The sequence below is a fragment of the Aspergillus karnatakaensis genome (assembly GCF_047715665.1).
Source record: "Aspergillus karnatakaensis strain CBS 102800 unplaced genomic scaffold BJY04scaffold_21, whole genome shotgun sequence".
NCBI classification, from domain to species: Eukaryota; Fungi; Ascomycota; class Eurotiomycetes; order Eurotiales; family Aspergillaceae; genus Aspergillus; species Aspergillus karnatakaensis.
Genome location: NW_027395733.1, coordinates 1 through 18,129, shown reverse-complemented (window position 1 = coordinate 18,129; position 18,129 = coordinate 1). Strand labels below are relative to the sequence as shown.

The 18,129-nt window shown below is 51.0% G+C and overlaps 8 protein-coding genes across 8 annotated transcripts; 4 read left to right on the top strand and 4 right to left on the bottom strand.

Annotated features, from left to right (window-relative positions):
- Positions 1 to 353: 353 nt before the first annotated feature.
- BJY04DRAFT_187674 (uncharacterized protein) lies at positions 354 to 718 on the bottom strand. The gene has a single exon (XM_073711080.1). The coding sequence runs from the start codon at positions 684 to 686 to the stop codon at positions 507 to 509; it is 180 nt and encodes a 59-aa protein (XP_073571741.1). The 5' UTR covers positions 687 to 718; the 3' UTR covers positions 354 to 506.
- Positions 719 to 814: 96 nt separating this feature from the next.
- Positions 815 to 2,482, top strand: BJY04DRAFT_227430 (GMC family oxidoreductase; the record flags this gene model as incomplete). Its single annotated transcript, XM_073718623.1, has 1 exon — positions 815 to 2,482. The coding sequence occupies one exon, from the start codon at positions 815 to 817 to the stop codon at positions 2,480 to 2,482; it is 1,668 nt and encodes a 555-aa protein (XP_073571740.1).
- Positions 2,483 to 2,753: 271 nt separating this feature from the next.
- Positions 2,754 to 3,817, bottom strand: BJY04DRAFT_217630 (uncharacterized protein; the record flags this gene model as incomplete). The annotated part of the gene is made up of 2 exons (XM_073716101.1): positions 2,754 to 2,781; positions 2,847 to 3,817. The coding sequence occupies 2 exons, from the start codon at positions 3,815 to 3,817 to the stop codon at positions 2,754 to 2,756; spliced, it is 999 nt and encodes a 332-aa protein (XP_073571739.1).
- A 613-nt stretch (positions 3,818 to 4,430) lies between these two features.
- BJY04DRAFT_217629 (transferase hexapeptide domain protein) lies at positions 4,431 to 5,216 on the top strand (the record flags this gene model as incomplete). The annotated part of the gene is made up of 1 exon (XM_073716100.1): positions 4,431 to 5,216. One exon carries the CDS (start codon positions 4,431 to 4,433, stop codon positions 5,214 to 5,216), a length of 786 nt encoding a protein of 261 aa, XP_073571738.1.
- Positions 5,217 to 5,492: 276 nt separating this feature from the next.
- BJY04DRAFT_187669 (uncharacterized protein) lies at positions 5,493 to 7,802 on the bottom strand. Its single transcript, XM_073711079.1, has 4 exons — positions 7,714 to 7,802; positions 6,916 to 7,664; positions 6,335 to 6,863; positions 5,493 to 6,285 (listed from the first exon to the last, which is right to left on the bottom strand). Exons 1-4 carry the CDS (start codon positions 7,781 to 7,783, stop codon positions 6,236 to 6,238), a joined length of 1,398 nt encoding a protein of 465 aa, XP_073571737.1. The 5' UTR covers positions 7,784 to 7,802; the 3' UTR covers positions 5,493 to 6,235.
- Positions 7,803 to 10,010: 2,208 nt separating this feature from the next.
- Positions 10,011 to 12,587, bottom strand: aguA (alpha-glucuronidase; the record flags this gene model as incomplete). Its single annotated transcript, XM_073718622.1, has 1 exon — positions 10,011 to 12,587. One exon carries the CDS (start codon positions 12,585 to 12,587, stop codon positions 10,044 to 10,046), a length of 2,544 nt encoding a protein of 847 aa, XP_073571736.1. The 3' UTR covers positions 10,011 to 10,043.
- Positions 12,588 to 13,919: 1,332 nt separating this feature from the next.
- BJY04DRAFT_217626 (uncharacterized protein) lies at positions 13,920 to 15,290 on the top strand (the record flags this gene model as incomplete). The annotated part of the gene is made up of 1 exon (XM_073716099.1): positions 13,920 to 15,290. One exon carries the CDS (start codon positions 13,920 to 13,922, stop codon positions 15,288 to 15,290), a length of 1,371 nt encoding a protein of 456 aa, XP_073571735.1.
- Positions 15,291 to 16,150: 860 nt separating this feature from the next.
- Positions 16,151 to 17,401, top strand: BJY04DRAFT_217625 (NAD(P)-binding protein; the record flags this gene model as incomplete). Its single annotated transcript, XM_073716098.1, has 4 exons — positions 16,151 to 16,186; positions 16,240 to 16,609; positions 16,667 to 16,726; positions 16,782 to 17,401. 4 exons carry the CDS (start codon positions 16,151 to 16,153, stop codon positions 17,399 to 17,401), a joined length of 1,086 nt encoding a protein of 361 aa, XP_073571734.1.
- Between the last annotated feature and the right edge of the window lie 728 nt (positions 17,402 to 18,129).

Sequence of the window (18,129 nt, the reverse complement as noted above, 5' to 3'; positions counted from 1 at the left end):
GACAAAGGGACACCTGCATGTACTTGCCTAAATCACATGACGGGTCTCTTACCTATCGGTTCAGCCTCGCAAATCGCAAATCTCGAAGCCCTTTGGATAGTCGCAGCTCTATGATTTGAGTAGTGAGCTGGGCTTGTTTCCGGCCAGGCTCAGCCATGTACATAGGTACTCAGTACTGGACGTGGTGGTCGTGCGCATCCCGAAGAAATTGTTCGGGGCCCACCCGCTACTACATACATACTGCCCCGTGAGGCTGAGAGCTGGAGTGCCCAGCTGGCGCTAAATCTCCACAAGGACACTTTAATGCTAATGAATTCCAGGGATTTGATTGGGCTGTTCGTGTTCGGCCTCGAGCATGAGCAGGAGCTTTCTTCATGTTCGCAAGCCCTTACCGGGCCTACCCACAGTAACATGAGGCTAATCTCCCTAGAGGCCTAGGCTCCGCATCTATACTTCCATCATTCAATTGGCTTGTTCGTGTTTGTTCTCAGCCACAGACGGTACCATTATATGTTCTCATCCGAGTTCTCTGTCGCCATAAGCAGAGGCATGAATATCAAGAACCTGATCAGAGCTGAAAGAGACGGCAGCCCTGAGGGGCAGACCCATAATCCACCACAGCCAAGGTTCCATGGTCGACTTCCCCAAGGCATCTGATAGGGTCGTGCGTGTTTGACCTTGACCATGAGACGCAGTGGACTGTCACGAAGTATACGAGCCCTGGAGGGACATGTATAAATATCTAGCAGCCTGTGTCTTGAAGAATTGTATGAACGAACATTCGCACAATCGTACAGAACGCAAACGTCAAGACATGTCTTCACACGACTATATCATCATCGGCGGTGGTCTCGCAGGAAGCACCCTTGCAGGCCGATTATCCACTCGAGACCCCTCGCTGAAAGTCCTCGTCATCGAAGCCGGTCCCAACGTCGCACACCACCCTCTCACTTCTTCACCTCTTGCCTGTTTCGGTGCCCACTTCTCCCCGCTAGACTGGGCGTATACCACTGTTCCCCAGGCGCATCTCGATAACAGGGAGTGCTACAATGCTGCTGCAAAAGCACTTGGTGGCGGGTCCGCTGTCAACTACGGGACATGGACGAGAGGAAATGCGGCAGACTATGACCGATGGGCGGAGACGGTTGGTGACGACGCATGGAGTTATAAAGGGTTGTTGCCGTATTTCAGGCGGATGGAGACGTATGTTGCCGAGGGCATTGAAATCGATACCGAAGTGCATGGTATTGAGGGGTTAATCCATAATGTTTCTGTTTCGGGGAGTGGAAGTGCACGGAGATATCCTCTTCGCGAGCCGCTGCGAAAAGCTTGGGAGAGGATTGGTATCAAAGACATTACGGATGCAAATGGTGGTTCGCCGCTAGGGCTGGGGGAGTTGACCGAGAATTGGCGAGTTGGAAAACGCCAGATAGCGAGTGAAATCCATGGCATCTTGGAACGACCTGGGGTTACGGTTCTAACGGAGGCCATGGTGCAGAAGATTCTTCTTGACCAGGACGAGATTGGAAATGTATACGCAAAAGGAGTGCAGCTGGTGGGAGGCCAGATTTTCCACGCGTCAAAGGAAGTGATCGTTTCGGCAGGTGCCTATCGCACACCACAAGTCTTGATGCTTTCTGGGATTGGTCCTCAGGAGGAACTCTCAAAGCACGGTATACAGACTGTCCTCGATGCACCAGAGGTCGGACGGAACTTTCACGACCATCTAGCTTTTGTGCAGTGGTGGAAGCTGCGCCATCCGGAGAAAGGTCTGTCGATTGGTACGCCGTTATGGCAGGACCCTGCATATACTCTTGGGCTTCCGTGTGACTGGGTCACCACAGTACAGGCCCCTCGCGACGATCTGGTTTCAGCGCTGGACCGGGACGGCGAAACAAACATCGAGAAACACCCCTACCTGTCGCCCGATGCTTGCCACATTGAGACACTCATCGTGTATGCTCCCGCAGGAGCTGCTGTCTCACGTGTGGAGGTTCCCATGGATGGCACACACATCGCTTCTGCTGTCTTGGGAATGGCCACGACCTCCAGGGGTCGCATCACACTGGCATCAGACGACGCAACAACACCACCTTTGATCGATCCAAACTATTACGCAACAGAGTTTGACCGCGCCGTCCTTCGTGCCGGCATCCGGCAAGTCGCAAAGGTTTTGCTTGACACACCGGAAGGTCAAGAAATCGTGGAAGGCGAATTACCACACCCCGGGTTCGGTGCACTTGGTGCCCAACCTAGCGACGAAGATATTGACGCACAAGTGAAAGCTGGCGGTAACACATTCTACCACCCTGCTGGCTCGGTTGCAATGGGCAAGGTGTTGGACACCAATCTTCGCGTAAAAGGCATCGAGGGCTTGAGGGTTGTGGATGCAAGCGTGCTGCCGCTCCCGGTGACCGCACATTATCAAGCGTTGGTATATGCCATAGCAGACAAGGCGGCCGATCTGATGTTAGATAAATAGTCGTTCTGTTAACTGATGTCGAGCAACTTCGGACTGAGGAATTGAGCTTCGGTGGCCGTAAGATCGGCGAAATCCTTGAACACAAGGCCAGTTCCTCATACATTCGGTAGACTCCATAGCAGCTTCAAAGAAACTACTATTGTATCCGAATTCTGCCCATCTATCGCATGCCACACGCGAGGGTTGATTCCATGTGCTAGCTACTGATTCGGGAAAAGGCATACGATCAGCTTCCAACCGCTTGAGAGCCAGAAACACCGCCCAATTCGAATCAGACGGACCCTCGCGGTGTGGCCAAACTTGAAAAAGAGCTATCGCGCGATGCCGGACAGTATAGTTGCGGCATTGTGTAGCAGCAAAATACAGGGTTGGAAGTATGCCAATGTCCGGCATGACCTTCGGGCGCTCCGGGTACCTCTTCATGATATCTTCCACCCAGGAGATTTGAGTCTCGTACTCGGGAACGTAGTATTCCAAGGCAGCATTGTCACGTATCAGCGCCGTCTTAACAGGTAGAATGAGAGTGCGCGACACCAGACGCATCATATCTGCCCCTTTCCGCTCCTTCCGCTTGAATGTCTTGCTCAAGCAAAAAGACTCGAAGCGGTGACCAAACTGATTGAGTTGAGATAAAAGCTGTATCTGTTGTTCATGCAGGGATGCGTAGTTTGAAGAGACTCCCGCCTCCGACAAGCCCCAAGCGTGCAACAAGAATTTGTACGCTTCGCGGAGAAGGGAGTCAAACTTCTGGCGCGTCTCGGCGAGATTACTAAACGTTCCGAGATCGTCAGAATATGTGTGAAGTTTCGGCTCATTTCCAACCTCAAGAGGTCTCCCGACTCCGTATTGTAAAGACTGAATCTCAAGATTGGCAAATGTAACGTCGAGGCAGGTCTCAGCCGGTTGCTTATCGACCCGTGTCCGTCCCTCGTCTATTATTTTCATACCACTCCGTAGATGCTGAAAAGCTTCGTCGTACTGGCCGCGCAGCAGCTGTATGAAGGTAAACAGTAGACAGCAAATAAGAATGACTTCGCGAAACCGCGGGTCCTGCGAGGCGTTCCGCCGACTGAGTAAACCGAATGACCGCGCGCACTGGTCTAGTGCGAATCTATGATAGTCATTCTGCAAATCCTGCCCGGGAAGCGGCATGCCGTACAGCTCTAAATCCTGATGAATGGCACTCAGAGCGACCACGGCATGGTAGACCGCAGGCTCCGAGAGGCTCATCTGCAGGAGCAACTCCTGCCAGAGAGGGGAGTCGAAGAATTCCGAGAGACTTGGCACCGTGTAGTATTGGAAATGAGAGTAACAGCGCCGCTCATCTGTTGTCATGGCCCAGCGAAAGCTGTCTGCGACTTTTGCAAGGGGCAGCTCAATGTCTTTAACGGCAGCCCGACTAGAGCGAGGGAGCCGGTGAAGGTCATAGTCACAGGTACGCCCGGTGCTCTTACAGTTCCGACAAGCGCCCGGCGCTTCATCGCACTTGATGTGACGCACTCTATAGAAAATTTTAGAATCAGAGCATAGGAAATGTGGATCGTATTCCCTTAGAGGCGTCTTACCGGCAAGTCCTGCATCCCGTTCGGGACTTCTTGGTGCCGGCTCTCCGCTTTTTTTGATCTGTAGGCTGTTGCACTGGGGGCATAGTATCGCTACACAAAAAAGAGCACAGTGAGTCTCAGAATTCGAACCAAAATTATCCAGAACAGAAAAGGAAAAGAAAAAGAAAAAAAGAAAGAAATGCGACGGAAAGGCGGATTGAGCAGAAGCAGTGCGGCTGAAGTTGGAGATATTGGCCCCCTAAATTTAGGGGAAGAAAGCGGATGCCCGTGATCTAGCCCGAACAAACCATCTCCAATTCTCCTCACACCTCCAACTGCAACAACATCACCGGCGACTAAAGTTTCTCCTCTCCTCCCTGTTCTCGCACCTACTCAGAGCATCAATGGACCCCCGCCAACCTCAACCGCGTCATCCCTCCTCATCCTCCTCAAAAAACCTCCTCCGCCCACCACCACACCACCAACGCCCCTCCTCCACACAAACCTCCCAACAACAACCGTCACAACCACGCCCCCCCACCTCTCCCATCTCCGCACACCCCAGCGCCTCAATCGCCGAATCCGTTACCTTCTACGGTACATACCCCGTCACCATCGACCGCGGCACAGTCATCCACCCACGCACGCGCATCTACTCCTTCGACGGCCCCATCAAAATCGGCGAGGGCTGTATAATCAGCGAGAAATGCAGCATCGGCGTCCCGCCTGCCCAAAAACCAAAACCTGCGGCGGGGTCTAGCGGTGGCGGTGAAGGCGACGAGGGAGCGGGTGGCAAGGAGGCTCTCCCGATTCTGATCTCCCCGAATGTTACCATCGGCCCGCAGGTGACGGTCCACCATGGAGTTTATATTCATTCGGCGGCTGTGATTGAGACTATGGCGGTTTTGTTTCGCGGGGTGGATGTCGGGACGCATGCGAAGGTTTGTGCGAGGTGTGAGATTGTGGAGGGCGCGAGGGTTAAGGAGTGGACTGTTGTTTGGGGGTCTGGGAGGGGGGTGGGTATGAAGAGAAGGGTTCGGGCGAAGGGGAAGGTTGTGAACCCGCTTCTTGTTGGGGCGGGGGCTGAAGGGGTGAGGGAGGGGAGGGTTGTTGAAGATGCGCGGTTGGTGGCTGTTAAGAGGGAGAGGGAGACGCTGGCGAGGTATATATTGCAGGCGAGGAAGAGGTGAGGAGGGGATATTGGCTGGGATTAATACGTTTCGATCTTGTGACATATCGCATGCATTGGGGTTTGGCTGTTGGATTTAGCGATGATTTGTGTTCCGGTTGAATATACCCCTGATAGAATCTTTATGGTCATTTTATTTATTTGTGTTCCCTGAACATTCGTTCAAAATGGCTGGTATGAACCAGGGAGTGTAAGGACTGTTCGTGTAGCGGAATATGTACAGGGAAAATCATGAAGATATATAAAGCAGTTGGAAAAGACCAATCAATATACATCGGTCACTGAAATATAGAGATCTATAGAAGTCCATGAACAAGAAGAGACTCAGGAGTAGAAATATGGTATTTGCAGGGCTCGCCGATCGATCATGTCAACACGTTCAGAACAGGTTGCTCCTTGCTCCAGCCCCCAGCCTATAAAAGGTGGAAAGCAATACCTCATCGCTCGTGCCAGGAGACGCACTGCTTGAAGGATTGAGGCTCACTGTATAGTACTGTCAGGGTTTCGGAAAGCCCATTTTGGTATCATTGATACATGTGATGCGTGTCTTCGAGAATATGGTGAGCTCAAAGAGAGCCAGGAGTTAGCTTTGGCCACCGTCGAATAGAAGATTGTTGAGCGAGTATGGAGCGGATTTGGTATTTGGAGATGCAGGCACCCGTGGTTCGCAACAACAGGCGTTGAAATAGAACCAGTCGGATAAGAAGCCTCGTTCAGCCGTTGAAAAGAAAGCGCAAGGCGACAATGAAGTTGCCTCTGTACCACGGAGATACAGTGCTCGTGGCTCGCAAACCTGAGAATATGATGAGTAGTAAGATACGCAGCACTGAGCGAGTAGGAAATTGACTTTGTATCCCAAAGAGGCAGGCATCCGTGGTTCGCAAGCCGAATAGGTGGTACATTGCCCGAATATAGAGCGTCGAGCGAGTAAGAAATTGACTTTGTACCCCGATGATGCAGATGCCTTGCTTTGCAAGTCGAGGAAATGGTGAAATACTATTCGTCAAGCAAGGGTGTATCTTAATGAACCATTGGAAAGAAACTGGGATAAAGGTGTTCGGCGGCATTCACTATACTCTATCAGTATAGATTGCTCGAAAGACACAGGTAAACACTCACCAATCGACATCATAATCATTCCAAACTCATCCGTTTCCTCCAACCATTTCTCCGTGCGCGGGTCCATCTTGATCCCCGTCGGAATGTGCTCAAACTCGCCCTGTAAATACCCTCGTCCATCCCACCGCGCTAACCACTTGATGTAGAGTGAGTTCCACTCCTGCTCGGTCTGGGCTTGCCAGAGAATCTTCGCGGCGGGGGCGGGCATGAATCCGACCTCTCTAGTATTGAGTGACGGGGTGTTGTGGAAGATAGCGTAGGCCCATTGTAGGAGGTGGAGGGCGAGCACGGCCCGTCGCTTGGACGTAACGTGGATCCAAGCCGCCCATGTGGGACGCATTTGCTCTCGCTCTTCTGGAAGGAAGAGGCCTGATCTGACGGTGAAGTTTACCAGGTCTTGGACTTTGCGGAAGACGTTGGTGTCGGGCGGGATTGGGCGAGACCCTCCTTGTGGGAAGAGGAGAATGATCAGGTAGATCACTACTGCTTGGAGAACAGCGAGGAGAGAGGCTTCGTCGAGTTCCTCAAACTAAGATTTATGTCAGAAATGTGGGTAGGTTATATGAAAGACCGGGACACACCTTATTGAGAAGGTTGTCTACTTCGGCTTCAATCAACCTGTTCACCATGTCCCCGGCCCCTTGGCATTGACCGTGCCACATTCGGACCAGGGTAAAGCAGTTGGCAAGGGGCCGTGGGAGTGAGCCACTGTGCTTGAGATGGCTGTGGTGAATCAAAGGAGGAGTTTGGAACTCGTCAGCAAGCATCTTGGGCCAAGTACGCAGAACCCGAAAGATGAACTCCATGCTATGATGAAGCATTGCCGGCGAAGGGGCATCTACAGGAGGTTTCGGCGAGACCAGAGCGGTCGAAGGGCCACCGATAGAGTCAGTAGAATAGATCTGAGCAGCTTCACTAAGAACAACAGCTGTCGAATCGCGGCGTGGCGAGAAAAATGGGTTGAGATCTATCGGGACGGTCAAGTCCCAATTCGATGGGTCTGGGAAAAGAGTCTCAAACAAGTTTGGCGAGGGGGCAGCTGGTGGCTCGGTAAGCACTGCTGTTGTTCTCGGTGCCTCGGAAACACCCAAAGGGGGCGCTTGCGGAGCCACTTCTTGCTCATCGCTCTCTGGTGATGGGGAGTTGGATGGCTCTGGAGTGGGGTACGGATAATGACAAGGAATCTGCCGCAGGGAACATCGAGAGCAGGTCGGACGATCTAGGTTACAGCGAGTCTTGTCGGTCACACACTGGCTGCATGCTTTACGGCGGATAGACTGCGGTTGAGGCTGGTTGCACTTCTTCCGGAGGTGGCGAATGAGCGACGACCCTATACAAAGGTGAGAGATGTCTCGGAGATCAAGCTCAAGATGTCTCACGATGGCTGAAAGTAGTAGCACAAAAGGGGCACTGGGTCTTCTTCTGTGGATTATGATTTCCTAAATCCATGATTGCGATTATTTTGATGATTTTGGGTAGATGAATACGGGGGTGATGTAGGGGCTGAGAGTGCTGGTGGTCGTTGATGATGAACCCGGAACTCCGGGTATAGCTAGTGCTAGCCAATCAGAGCCCTCCATTCCATGACAGTCTTGACAAGCACGAATCCATTCCAAGACCTGCGCATATTGAGTCTCGAGCTCTTTCTTTGCTTTCGCCAAATTGGGCTTGGTCATGTCGGCTACTAATGTGCGTGTGGAGGTTAACAGAGGCGCTTGTTGTAGCGTCTGTTTGACAGCTTCCTTCTGGTTGGCCCTGCCAAGTCTGATATTGGGTAGTCAGATGGCAACGAAAAAGGGTTTATAGTGCTCTTGCCCCTGGAAGGCATTACTGCTATAATCAAAAGTCGAGAGTGGCTTCATTGGGCTCTTGATCTGAACCTGGGTTTCTAACACTACCACACAGAACACCCAATGAGCAGACTAGCTTCTTGGCCATATCAGACCATGCTATGGCCTAAATTTCCACAAAAGCAATAAAGAGCGTCAGGCTAGAAAGTACCCAGGTATGTCTATTCAGGCTAGCGACATCGCATGTACGACTATGCTTTCTACCTCAGCGTATAACACAACCGATGCGAAGACAGCCTGTGGGGGATCTAACTATACCATACACAGTCTCTAGATGGTAACTTTTAGTTATATATCCAAAGGGTCATTAACGGCTTGGACTACCGCACTACCGGAATTAAACCCCAATCCATCGTCAACGGCGTTGGGCTACCCATGCCCCTCGATTTCAAGCATGCTTCTTATCTGTGGCAGCGATCAAAAACATCGCGCGCTGTGACAGGCCGCATCAAAGTTGCATGGCTTGATGACCGCAAGAACAGCAAATAAGAATACAGAGAGAACACTCGGATTTCCAGGCTGCTGTCGGCTCATTAAATTGCTGTGGAACGCGCTGGTCACAATTTGACTGGGTCCTGCCTCGGTGTAGAACCGGGTTGAGCGGAGTAGACCCACAAGTCCAGAATAAGCATAATCAAAGGCGCACAATCTGGATATGGCCTGTGATGAGCGTGTTGGTGATATCATTGAATATGAGCGGTGCCTATAGGTTTGTTGTGCTGCAAAGTGGTGTACGCGAATACTAATCAGGACAGAACAGCCATGGCCTCAAGAAGCCTGGAGCTGATTGAGGACCAGTACCATCATGAGTAGTATGCTCCATTATATCTGGAGCTCTTGACGAAGCAAGGTGAGATTTGATGGAAGTCTCTACTAGCCGAACTTGCCCTCGGGCGTGCGCCCTGAGCCAACACTGGCGTTCACTTACGCCTACCTTACAGTACTGGCATGCTGGATTAGGAAGGAGCAATCCCACACCTGCACCTGCCTGGACACCTACCTGACCTGGGCGGATGCAGAGATAAGAAGAAACGGTTGACCGGTAAGCCATTCGTGTCTGCGTTATGCATTGGCTTGAAATAGGAAAGAACCTAACGATATTCAACAGGAAGGAACGGCCAGGAATAATAATAGCCTCCATCGCGCCTTCCTCTAACACCAAGAGTACGGAGTAGGAAGGCACGGTCCTTGTATTGGAAAGAGCAACCAACCTGTAGGTCCAGTGCACCTGCCGTCTTTGATTGAAACTATCCAGGAAGGGGCGATGTGGACTAGGAAGGTGCGACCAACATACATGTCCATCGTTCCTTCCTCGTGAATGAAAAAGGAGGGAGCGAGTCCATCATTAAAAGATGATGCGGTCAACCATTGCATTCATTGTACTCTCGTGTCAGTAGTAGTAGGCATAGGAAAGGATGGCTGGGAGTGATGCAGCTGGAGTTGGGATTTTTCGCTCAAATTTCATCAATGCAGGCAGAATAAAACCTCGAGGACCTCGACTCCTCCGTCTCATATAGCCCAGGTGCCGAACTCAGTATCCCGCTTAGGCTCTTGAAAAAGTCTCTCTATGATGGTGAATCAGCACGGAGGAAGCGTCATCAACCACTATTGATATGATCCTTATCATGTTCGAGTTCGTCCCCTTAATTCACCTAATTTGGGCAAGCCAAAATTACTCTATGGACGTGTGCTGCCTGTGCCGTGCTTCTTCCTAATCTACTCTGTCTCTCGTTTCGCGTATGGACGGGCTTTGAGCCCGTCAGGACCAGTAGCTCATAGAATGATTGCTCCATTTACCTAAGAGGAAATCCTTAAAGGTACCGACCCCCTGATTATCTATGTGATACTGCCGGCCCTCACTAATCTATAATTCCTTCCGGCAAGATTGAAATATAGTCTAGAGGCGCAGGCTCCTTCCCATCCGGCACGCCTACTATTCTTAACGTGCTCCCAGACTTGACACGAACATTCTTGAACGTGACACGCGCTGCCGTCTGCCCATCGATATATGGAGACGGCGCGCGACCCAAAATATATTCGAGATCTCCTTTCCACTCTCCGATCTTTCTATCGTCCAGAAACAGCGTCCATGTCGAGTTACCGAGTGCTTGATCGAAATAGTTCACTGCAACGTTATAAACACCCGTTTTCACATCTAACTTCGTCGAAGCCGTGCCCTCTGTCGAGTTATCCGCAGTCACAATGCAGTATGATCCGCTTGCCGCTTCGAAGGGACTGACGAGGTAAGGCTCATACCCGTCTAGCTCCAAATCCTCCGCCTCGATTCGATAAGGGTGGTTCCCGACACGACCAGCTTCGTCTGGAATACTGGATTTATTGAAGTAGAAGTTATTGACGGAGTCCCGCCAGACGAGAGAGTGGCCTGCTTGGTACACCAGCCGGAAGAGGACGTGCTCGTAACGCTCTTTGTCGATTCTTCCTTTGAGGCTCTCCCAAAGCGAGACGAATGTTTGAGCTGTTGCGCTGCCGCGGTAATGCGCATCATAGAAGTGCTGGATCACTGTCTTGCCGCTTTTGAGGACTTGTGTATATGGTACGTGGTGGAACCAGAGTAATAGGTTGTCGGGTGTTGTCTCGATGTTCTCGTATACTTGATATACCTCCTCGGGGTATTGGCCTGTGTTGCCCGTCCCGTTCCACACAGTGCGGTCCATTCCGATTGTATCGGCGTCAGCGCGAGTCCACTGGCCCCACGGGTTTCCATCTTGCGATCCAGGGTTTGGCCCGTAATGGCCGAGGAGAATATCAGTAAGGGTTTGGATGCCAAGATTTCCAGAATAATCTTCATATGCCGGCCAGGATTTCTCGGAGATTTTGGTGATCACATCGATGACCTTCTTATCGTGACTAAATGTCAATTTGGTCCAGGTCTGCAGTATCTCTGTCGTGTCGACAGATGGATCCCAAGCTAGTTTGCCGTAAGCGAAGAGATTCGACATGGCGAGGTGACTCCCAAGCCAGGTAGTGTTGTGGCCCACGTTCACGACCCCAGCATATCCTCCTAGTTCATTATTGAATCGCCTTCCACTGACAATGTCACTGACAACTGAATCCTCGCCGCCGACGCGCAGATCAAAATCGAGGACCTCCTTCCACATCGGCGCAAGATACACCACGTGAGCCTGTTGCCCGAGGTACTCCTGCGTAACCTGCAGCTCTACCGCACTGCCCGTCTGCGATAAATGCGCAAAGAGCGGCGAGACCGGCTCACGAACTTGGAAGTCAATCGGCCCATTCTTGATTTGGATAACGACGTTGTCCTCGAAGTCGGAATCAAGACCGTCGAAAAACTCCACCGCTGCGTTCGCGCGGTCCGCTTTCCAGTCGACGTCCTGGTCGAGGGTTCTATGGTCATATACAAACGCGCGGAACATAATGATTCCCCCATGTGGCTTCAGCGCGTGGGCAAAGAGATTAGCTCCATCAGCTAGAGTCCGGTTGTACGTGAGCGGTCCCGCCTGGCCCTCGGAGTTGGCTTTGACAAGGTACCCGGCCATGTCAGGGATTCGTTGGTAGAGATCATTGGTGATGCCCTGCCACCAGTCGATAACACTTTCATCAAGAGGATCAAACGTATCTAATCCACCTAGCAACTGCGGCGAAGCGAAGTTCAAGCTCAACCCAAGTTGAACACCATACGGCCGAAACTCATCCGCGATTCTGGCCAGCCCGTCCATGTTCTGCTCCGTCAGGATCGTCTCGTTCGCGTTGACATTATTCACAACGACAGCATTGATTCCAATCGATGCGAGGAGCCGCGCATACTGCGCAGCACGGTTAAGATCTTCGCGGACTACACCATCCCAGAAGAAAATTGAGTCGCCGCCGTACCCTCGCTCAACGCTTCCGTGTGTCCCACCATCTCGAAGGTTATCCCACTGATTTACCCAGCGTATCGGGGCGTCTGGGTTTGATGTTATTGCTGTATCTGAGATTTCGCCGATTGCTAGTCGCTCGAGATATTGAAACGTTCCGTAGAGTGCCCCGCGCTCGTTCTGTCCGAGGATCAAGACGTTGCCTTTTGTGATCTTGATATAGTATCCGTCTGCGCTGAGCTCTGGGATGCCTTTGACGTTGCCATCGTTCTCAGTATATGCATCAACGGTGCCGACAACTATACTCTTCTTCGGCTTGTTGCCCTTTCCTTTGTGGATCTTAACTTTCTTCCCGTATAGACCGTCGATCCCATCAACGAGTTCTTGAGCGGCAGTATAAACCGGCAATCCCTCCGTTGCATTCAAAGACACGATAACCGAGGGTATATTTTCCCGTAAGTGTTTGCCATTAGGAACAGGTGCATAGCGTAGCCAAGCAGCGAGACCATCCTCTGCGGCCGCGAGGCCGAGATATGCAACCAGGAGAAAAAGGAGCAAACTTCGCATTGTGGACGCGACAAACAGGGGATGCTTCAAAGTATGATCTGAGCTGCGCCTCCGCGGGACCTCTCGGACTTAAATGACGAACTCCAAGCATAGACACTGTCATCACTCGTCAGGTATAGGTGCTGCAGATTATCCGGTGCGGGGTACGGAAGCAACCCCGACTTAGGGTTGAATCACTATTCGTATATAGGGTCTAGCGGAGGAATTGTGGGGGTGCGAAAGTCGGCATTTGACCGCTGGTCATTTAGGCTGAAATAGCCTGGAGTATGATTAAGGTTAAACCGCTCAACCGGTTAATATTCGAGGGATGTCGATCATTTGAGATGCGGAGAAGACCCCGGGCCCGTCTTGGTGTGGAGGTGCTGTGAGGCGGAGGCGACATCATACGAGGTAGGATCTTGATCATGATCAGATTGAATGAGCACACCATCGGGGCCATTGTTATAGCAGCTGCTGAATTTTGATTACGTGCATAAGGAAGTCCAATAGCATTTGTGCTAATACCGGGTCGGTTGGACTAGACGAGGTTCGAACGATTCTTGCCGGGTACTGAAGCTTTGACGGTTGGTATGAGGTTAAGGAACGGACCTCGAACTGCAAACACCCTGAAGCCCTGAAGGATTGTCCAACGTTTGTGGTGATTGGTTCTGAAACCACTATAGGCACCTCCGTAGACTGGTGCGATTTTGAGATAATCGTCACGGACTCGCAGCTGTAGATGCATGCTTTCTTTCTGGACCAAGAGTCCTAGCACTAGATGTAGTAACATTTGTATCTGTTGAGAGCATGCATCTTGATCTCCGGGGTTATGTCTGCAAAGGCGTCGTTAGGTGTACGAGTGGAAGGAGAAAACACCTTTGAGCCCAGACGATGGTATATTGGTGGTGCTAAGAAACGACCTTGGAAGCCAAAGGTCAACTTGCGAGACAACACAATAGTGTTAGCTTTCTGCATGTCACCTTTCACTGGTCTTATTAGTAAGACCTCCCTTGCAATTGAAAAGCAACCAAAGTCTTTGTTGTCGTTGGAAGATATGCTCGATGGAAGAATGGTTGACACTTAGATATTCGATCATAGGCATAAGTGAGAGAGATCCACCTGCAAGTCAAGAGCCACTTTCACCTACGCTTGTTGAAACTCCCTCAATGCTTCCACAAGGCTTTCTGCGACAAGAGCTGATTATTACGCAACATGAGCTGGTTATCTTCGCAAGGGTGAGACTCGACCCCACACCTGTGAAATGAGTGAATGTGCAGTTTTTGTGAGTTATATATGGCCCTGGGGGCTCTTCTCTTCCAACTTGCCTCTCACCTTCAAGCCAATGTTGAAAATATGCGGCTCTTGGATTTGCTGAACTTCTTCCTCCTAGCTCCGACTGCTCATCGTGCAGTAGCGGACGTCGCTAGAGTGGCCAACACTTCCGTTCATGATAACCCCACTGTCGACAGCTCACCTGAGCCTGTTCCTACCCTGAACACCCTCACTCGCAACGACATCGATATCCTCGTGGTCACCTCACCCGGTGTCTCTACCAGTACTACAGGCCATGGCTGTAACCCCCAGGACAACACGGACTATGACTGCATCACCTTCTCGCACGATCATACCTCCACTATAACCCTCACCAGAGAGCCCACCACTACTACTGCCACCAGCGAGCCTGACGCTGACAATATCGACACCGCACATCCCCCAACCAATTCAAACACCATCATTCACAATCTCAATCGCAAAGACATTGACCTTAGTCCTCGCGGGAACCCTAATCCCCTCTTCGACCCCCTCCCCTCCCTCGCCCCAAACACCTTCCCAACATTCCGCTGGATGCGCGCCATCGCCGAAAAGCTCGAGTCCGAAAACAAATGGCTAAACCACAAGAGACACGATACCGTCGGACAATTTTTCCCCTTCACAAAAGAGAAGACTGCCGCGGGGGTGAAGGGTTTGTTTGGCTGCACCTCTGTCATCATCGTTTCCAAAAAGGGCGTCTACCTCTCGCATATCTACGAAGATCCCGTTTTCGTGCAGAGGCCCGAGGGGGCGGGGAAGAATGATGATGTCGATGATGTGCCAACCTCGGATGAGTTCTTTCAACAGGCTTCGTTTGGTGCTCTTGTCAATGGCGTCGAGAAGGCCGATGCCGTTGAACCGATCAAAGACCTTATAGGCTCAACTAATTCCCCAGGTCCTCTACATCACTCTTACACGCCCAAGATATTTGTCGTCCACCCGTTTGATCAAGGCAACTCCGGGCCATTGGCCTATCCCGAGCGCGCGCAATGGCTTGCAGACCAGTTCCAGACATATCTCTATCCACCAGGATCGTCACCAGATGGGTCCCAGCCACAACCGCCCAACATAATCGCGTATAAAGCGCCCGGGAGAAAATTTGCGGAGATGTCACACAGTGTCGAGGGGAAGGCTATTGTCGAGTTCTCACCTATCAACCATTACATCAAGGTTCAGGGCTCGGATGAACCTCGGGCTGTGGCGAGGTGGAGGTTGTTTGCGAACGTCCGGGAGGTTGCGGGTTGGGAGTTTGAGGTTGGTGATGAGGATGTGCCGGTCTGTGAAGCTATTACAACTGCTGCGTGTGAGGGTGTTACCACTACGGAGGGTATTGTTGCGAGGCAGACTACTGCGGCGATGTATCCGATGGTGAAGGCTGTGGAATGGAGAGGGGGGAGGGATTTGAAGTTGTAGCCTGTCAGGGCCGCGGATGTGATTACCTCGTTATTACTGTCGGAGTGACCTTGAAGGTCTCTTTTGGCATTCTTCGTTTTTTATGGTTCGCCTTGTTATCTATGTCGACATTCCACAGGATGTATGATTCGATCGGCTTGTTGCATGGACAACTGGGATGATAACATGCAGTGCTTTGGATTTGTTTCTTTCTTATTTCTTGCAGCAGAATAGTCGAGAAATCTTATGATGCCGTCTCAAACGAAGTAGAGCTCATGAGCACACTTATGCTCCCTTAGGTCATATGAAATAGAACGGTTCGTAGATCAACGGCTCGACGTGGCTGTAAGCTTTTCGGAACTCTTGACTCGAAATGTAGTCCTAGATCTCCCGGTCCAATTATCGAAGTAGGCTGGAACCAAGATTAGGAAAGAAGCTTGTAACCTTGAAACCTAGTTTGCGAACCTTAGTACCAAGTGCGATTGAAGTCAAGCTTATGCCACGTGGTTGCTAAATTACAATCCAGGTGGGAGTTGAATTAAGTTTGACTCAAAGGAGTTTACGGAGATTGATTCTGCTGACCTTGAAATGACGAAGACTCTCGGAGATAGAGCAGATCTTAAGCTACAACTCACTAATATTACTGGGCCAGAGGCTGTTGTTTGGTTGCGCTACTCCGCTAGTTTTGCCGGTTACGGTTAAGCTGTCGGGTTGGGGTCTATACAGACCTGGAATTCCGGGTACGATGGGCAGTATATATTGATTCGATTTCTAACTGAGATTTAATCTATCGGCACAGACTCACTCTCAGATCTCTAACCAAGAATTCTTCAGCTCTATTTTTGCTATTTTTACCCGTCGCCTCACCTTATCTAAACGCCATGGCTCCTCTGGATATCTCTAAGGAGAAGCTTCTCGTAAGAATTCTTGACGCTGGTTCCTTTCTTCTATCCACTCATAACAACCCTAGATCACCGGTGTCTCCGGCTATATCGGCTTCAAAACTCTTCTCATCGCCCTTGAGCGTGGCTACACCGTCCGCGCTCTCGTCCGCAAAGAAACCCATGTCACAGAAATTCAGAAGAAGAGCGCTGCTATCTCCAACGCCTCGAAGTCAGGTAAACTCGAGTTTGCTGTCGTGCCGGACTTTCTGGCCAAAGATGCCGTCTATAATGTTCTTCATGGGATCACCGTGATCATCCACCTTGCCTCGCCGCTGGCGATCCAGACGGATAAGTACCAAGAAGATATCATCGATCCGGCGGTGTCCATGGTGACGGTGTTCCTAGACGCCGCGGAGAGGGTCAAGACTGTTCGACGGGTTGTTGTTACCAGTTCTTGTATGTCTGTCCGTTTGAAGCTGTGATCTCTGATAATTGACACTTAATTCTACCTAGGCGTCACACTCATCCCCTTCGAGTGGAACATGAACCCCGACTCCGAAAGACTCTATACACGTCCGTCCCCAACTCCTCCTACCTTCCAGCCTCCACTAACTTGTTTCCTGAACAGCCAAAGACATAAACCCCTCCCTCTCCACCACCCCAACCTCCCCAATGGAAGCCTACTGGATCTCCAAAGGCCTCGCCCGAAAAGCCACACACGACTTCATTGCCTCCCGCTCACCGTCTTTCGACTTTGTCAACCTCCTCGCAGGTGTCGTGATCGGTCCCGACGACAGACTCATCCCCTCAGAAACAAACACCCCTATCCCTGCCTCGGCTGTGCTAGAGGGAACAAGAGCATCCGTTCTCGCGCCTGCACTTACCGCAGACCTAAACTCGCCTTTCCCCTACGTCGCCGTACCGGTTCACGTGTCTGATGTGGCAAAGTCTCATGTGGATGCCGTAGACTCGGATCTTGTCCCGGGGAATACGGAGTATATCCTTGCCTCTGATACACCCGAGGGTGTAAACTGGGATAAGGATGTGCAAAGGGTGGCGAGAAAGTACTTTTCGAAGGAGGTTGAGACAGGGTTGTTGAAGCTTGAAGGGAGCTTGACGACAATTAAGTGGCGGCTTGATGCGAGTGAGACGGAGAGGGTGTTTGGGTGGAAGCATACTGACTTTGAGGAAACGGTGAAGGGGTTGATTGCTCAGTATCTGGAGTTGAAGAAGGTTGAACTATCGTGAGAGACAGTTAAAGGTCTTGGGCTAAATAATTGAAAGGGATCGGGGAAGAATAGATATAAAGACAAATCGTTCAGTACCTAAGGTATGCCTTGGTATATTTTCAATCACTAGTCCAGAAGGAATGCGATGACATGCACTCCTTCTCCATCTAACTTATGTACGAAATTTAATTATTACTCGTTCAATCCTATGTCAAACCACATTCGATCTCAATATCTAGTCTTCAAATAAGACGGATAAGGAATCAGAGAACACTTCCCAGAACAAGCACAAATTCTCTATCTGTTGACTCCTCTGTTAGTACATCCATCCATTCCATCCATTCCACCCACCATACCCGCCTCCCGTTCCACCCCTAAGCTCCAACCCAATTCAATCCATCTTAGTTCTCCTTCTTCATCCACTTCGGCTCCCTCGGCGCACAAACAGCCTCGATATTATTCCCATCCGCATCAAGCACAAACGCCGTATAGTACGGCTGGCGACTCATCTCCTCCCGTATCCCCGGAGGTCCATTATCTTTCGCGCCGTGCTCGCTGCATCCATAAAACATGAATCAGCGTCTCCATCCCCATTAATCTGCTGCTCTGGGAAGAGTTAACTCACAGCGCAATCCTATAAAACTCGTCTACAGCTTTCCAATCTACTCCACAAGAACAGAACACAATTAGCGCTCATCTAATCCCCTACCCCCCCCCTCCCCCCCAACTCACAAAGAAGGGGAAAGG

Coding starts and splice junctions, on each gene's coding strand:
- BJY04DRAFT_187674 (XM_073711080.1), bottom strand. CDS start 686: ATGGTCAAGGTCAAACACGCACGACCCTATCAGATGCCTTGGGGAAGT.
- BJY04DRAFT_187669 (XM_073711079.1), bottom strand. CDS start 7,783: ATGGATTTAGGAAATCATAATCCACAGAAGAAGACCCAGTGCCCCTTT. Junction 6,864..6,915: donor TAGACAACCTTCTCAATAAG/GTGTGTCCCGGT, acceptor CATAAATCTTAG/TTTGAGGAACTCGACGAAGC. Junction 6,286..6,334: donor AATGATTATGATGTCGATTG/GTGAGTGTTTAC, acceptor GATAGAGTATAG/TGAATGCCGCCGAACACCTT.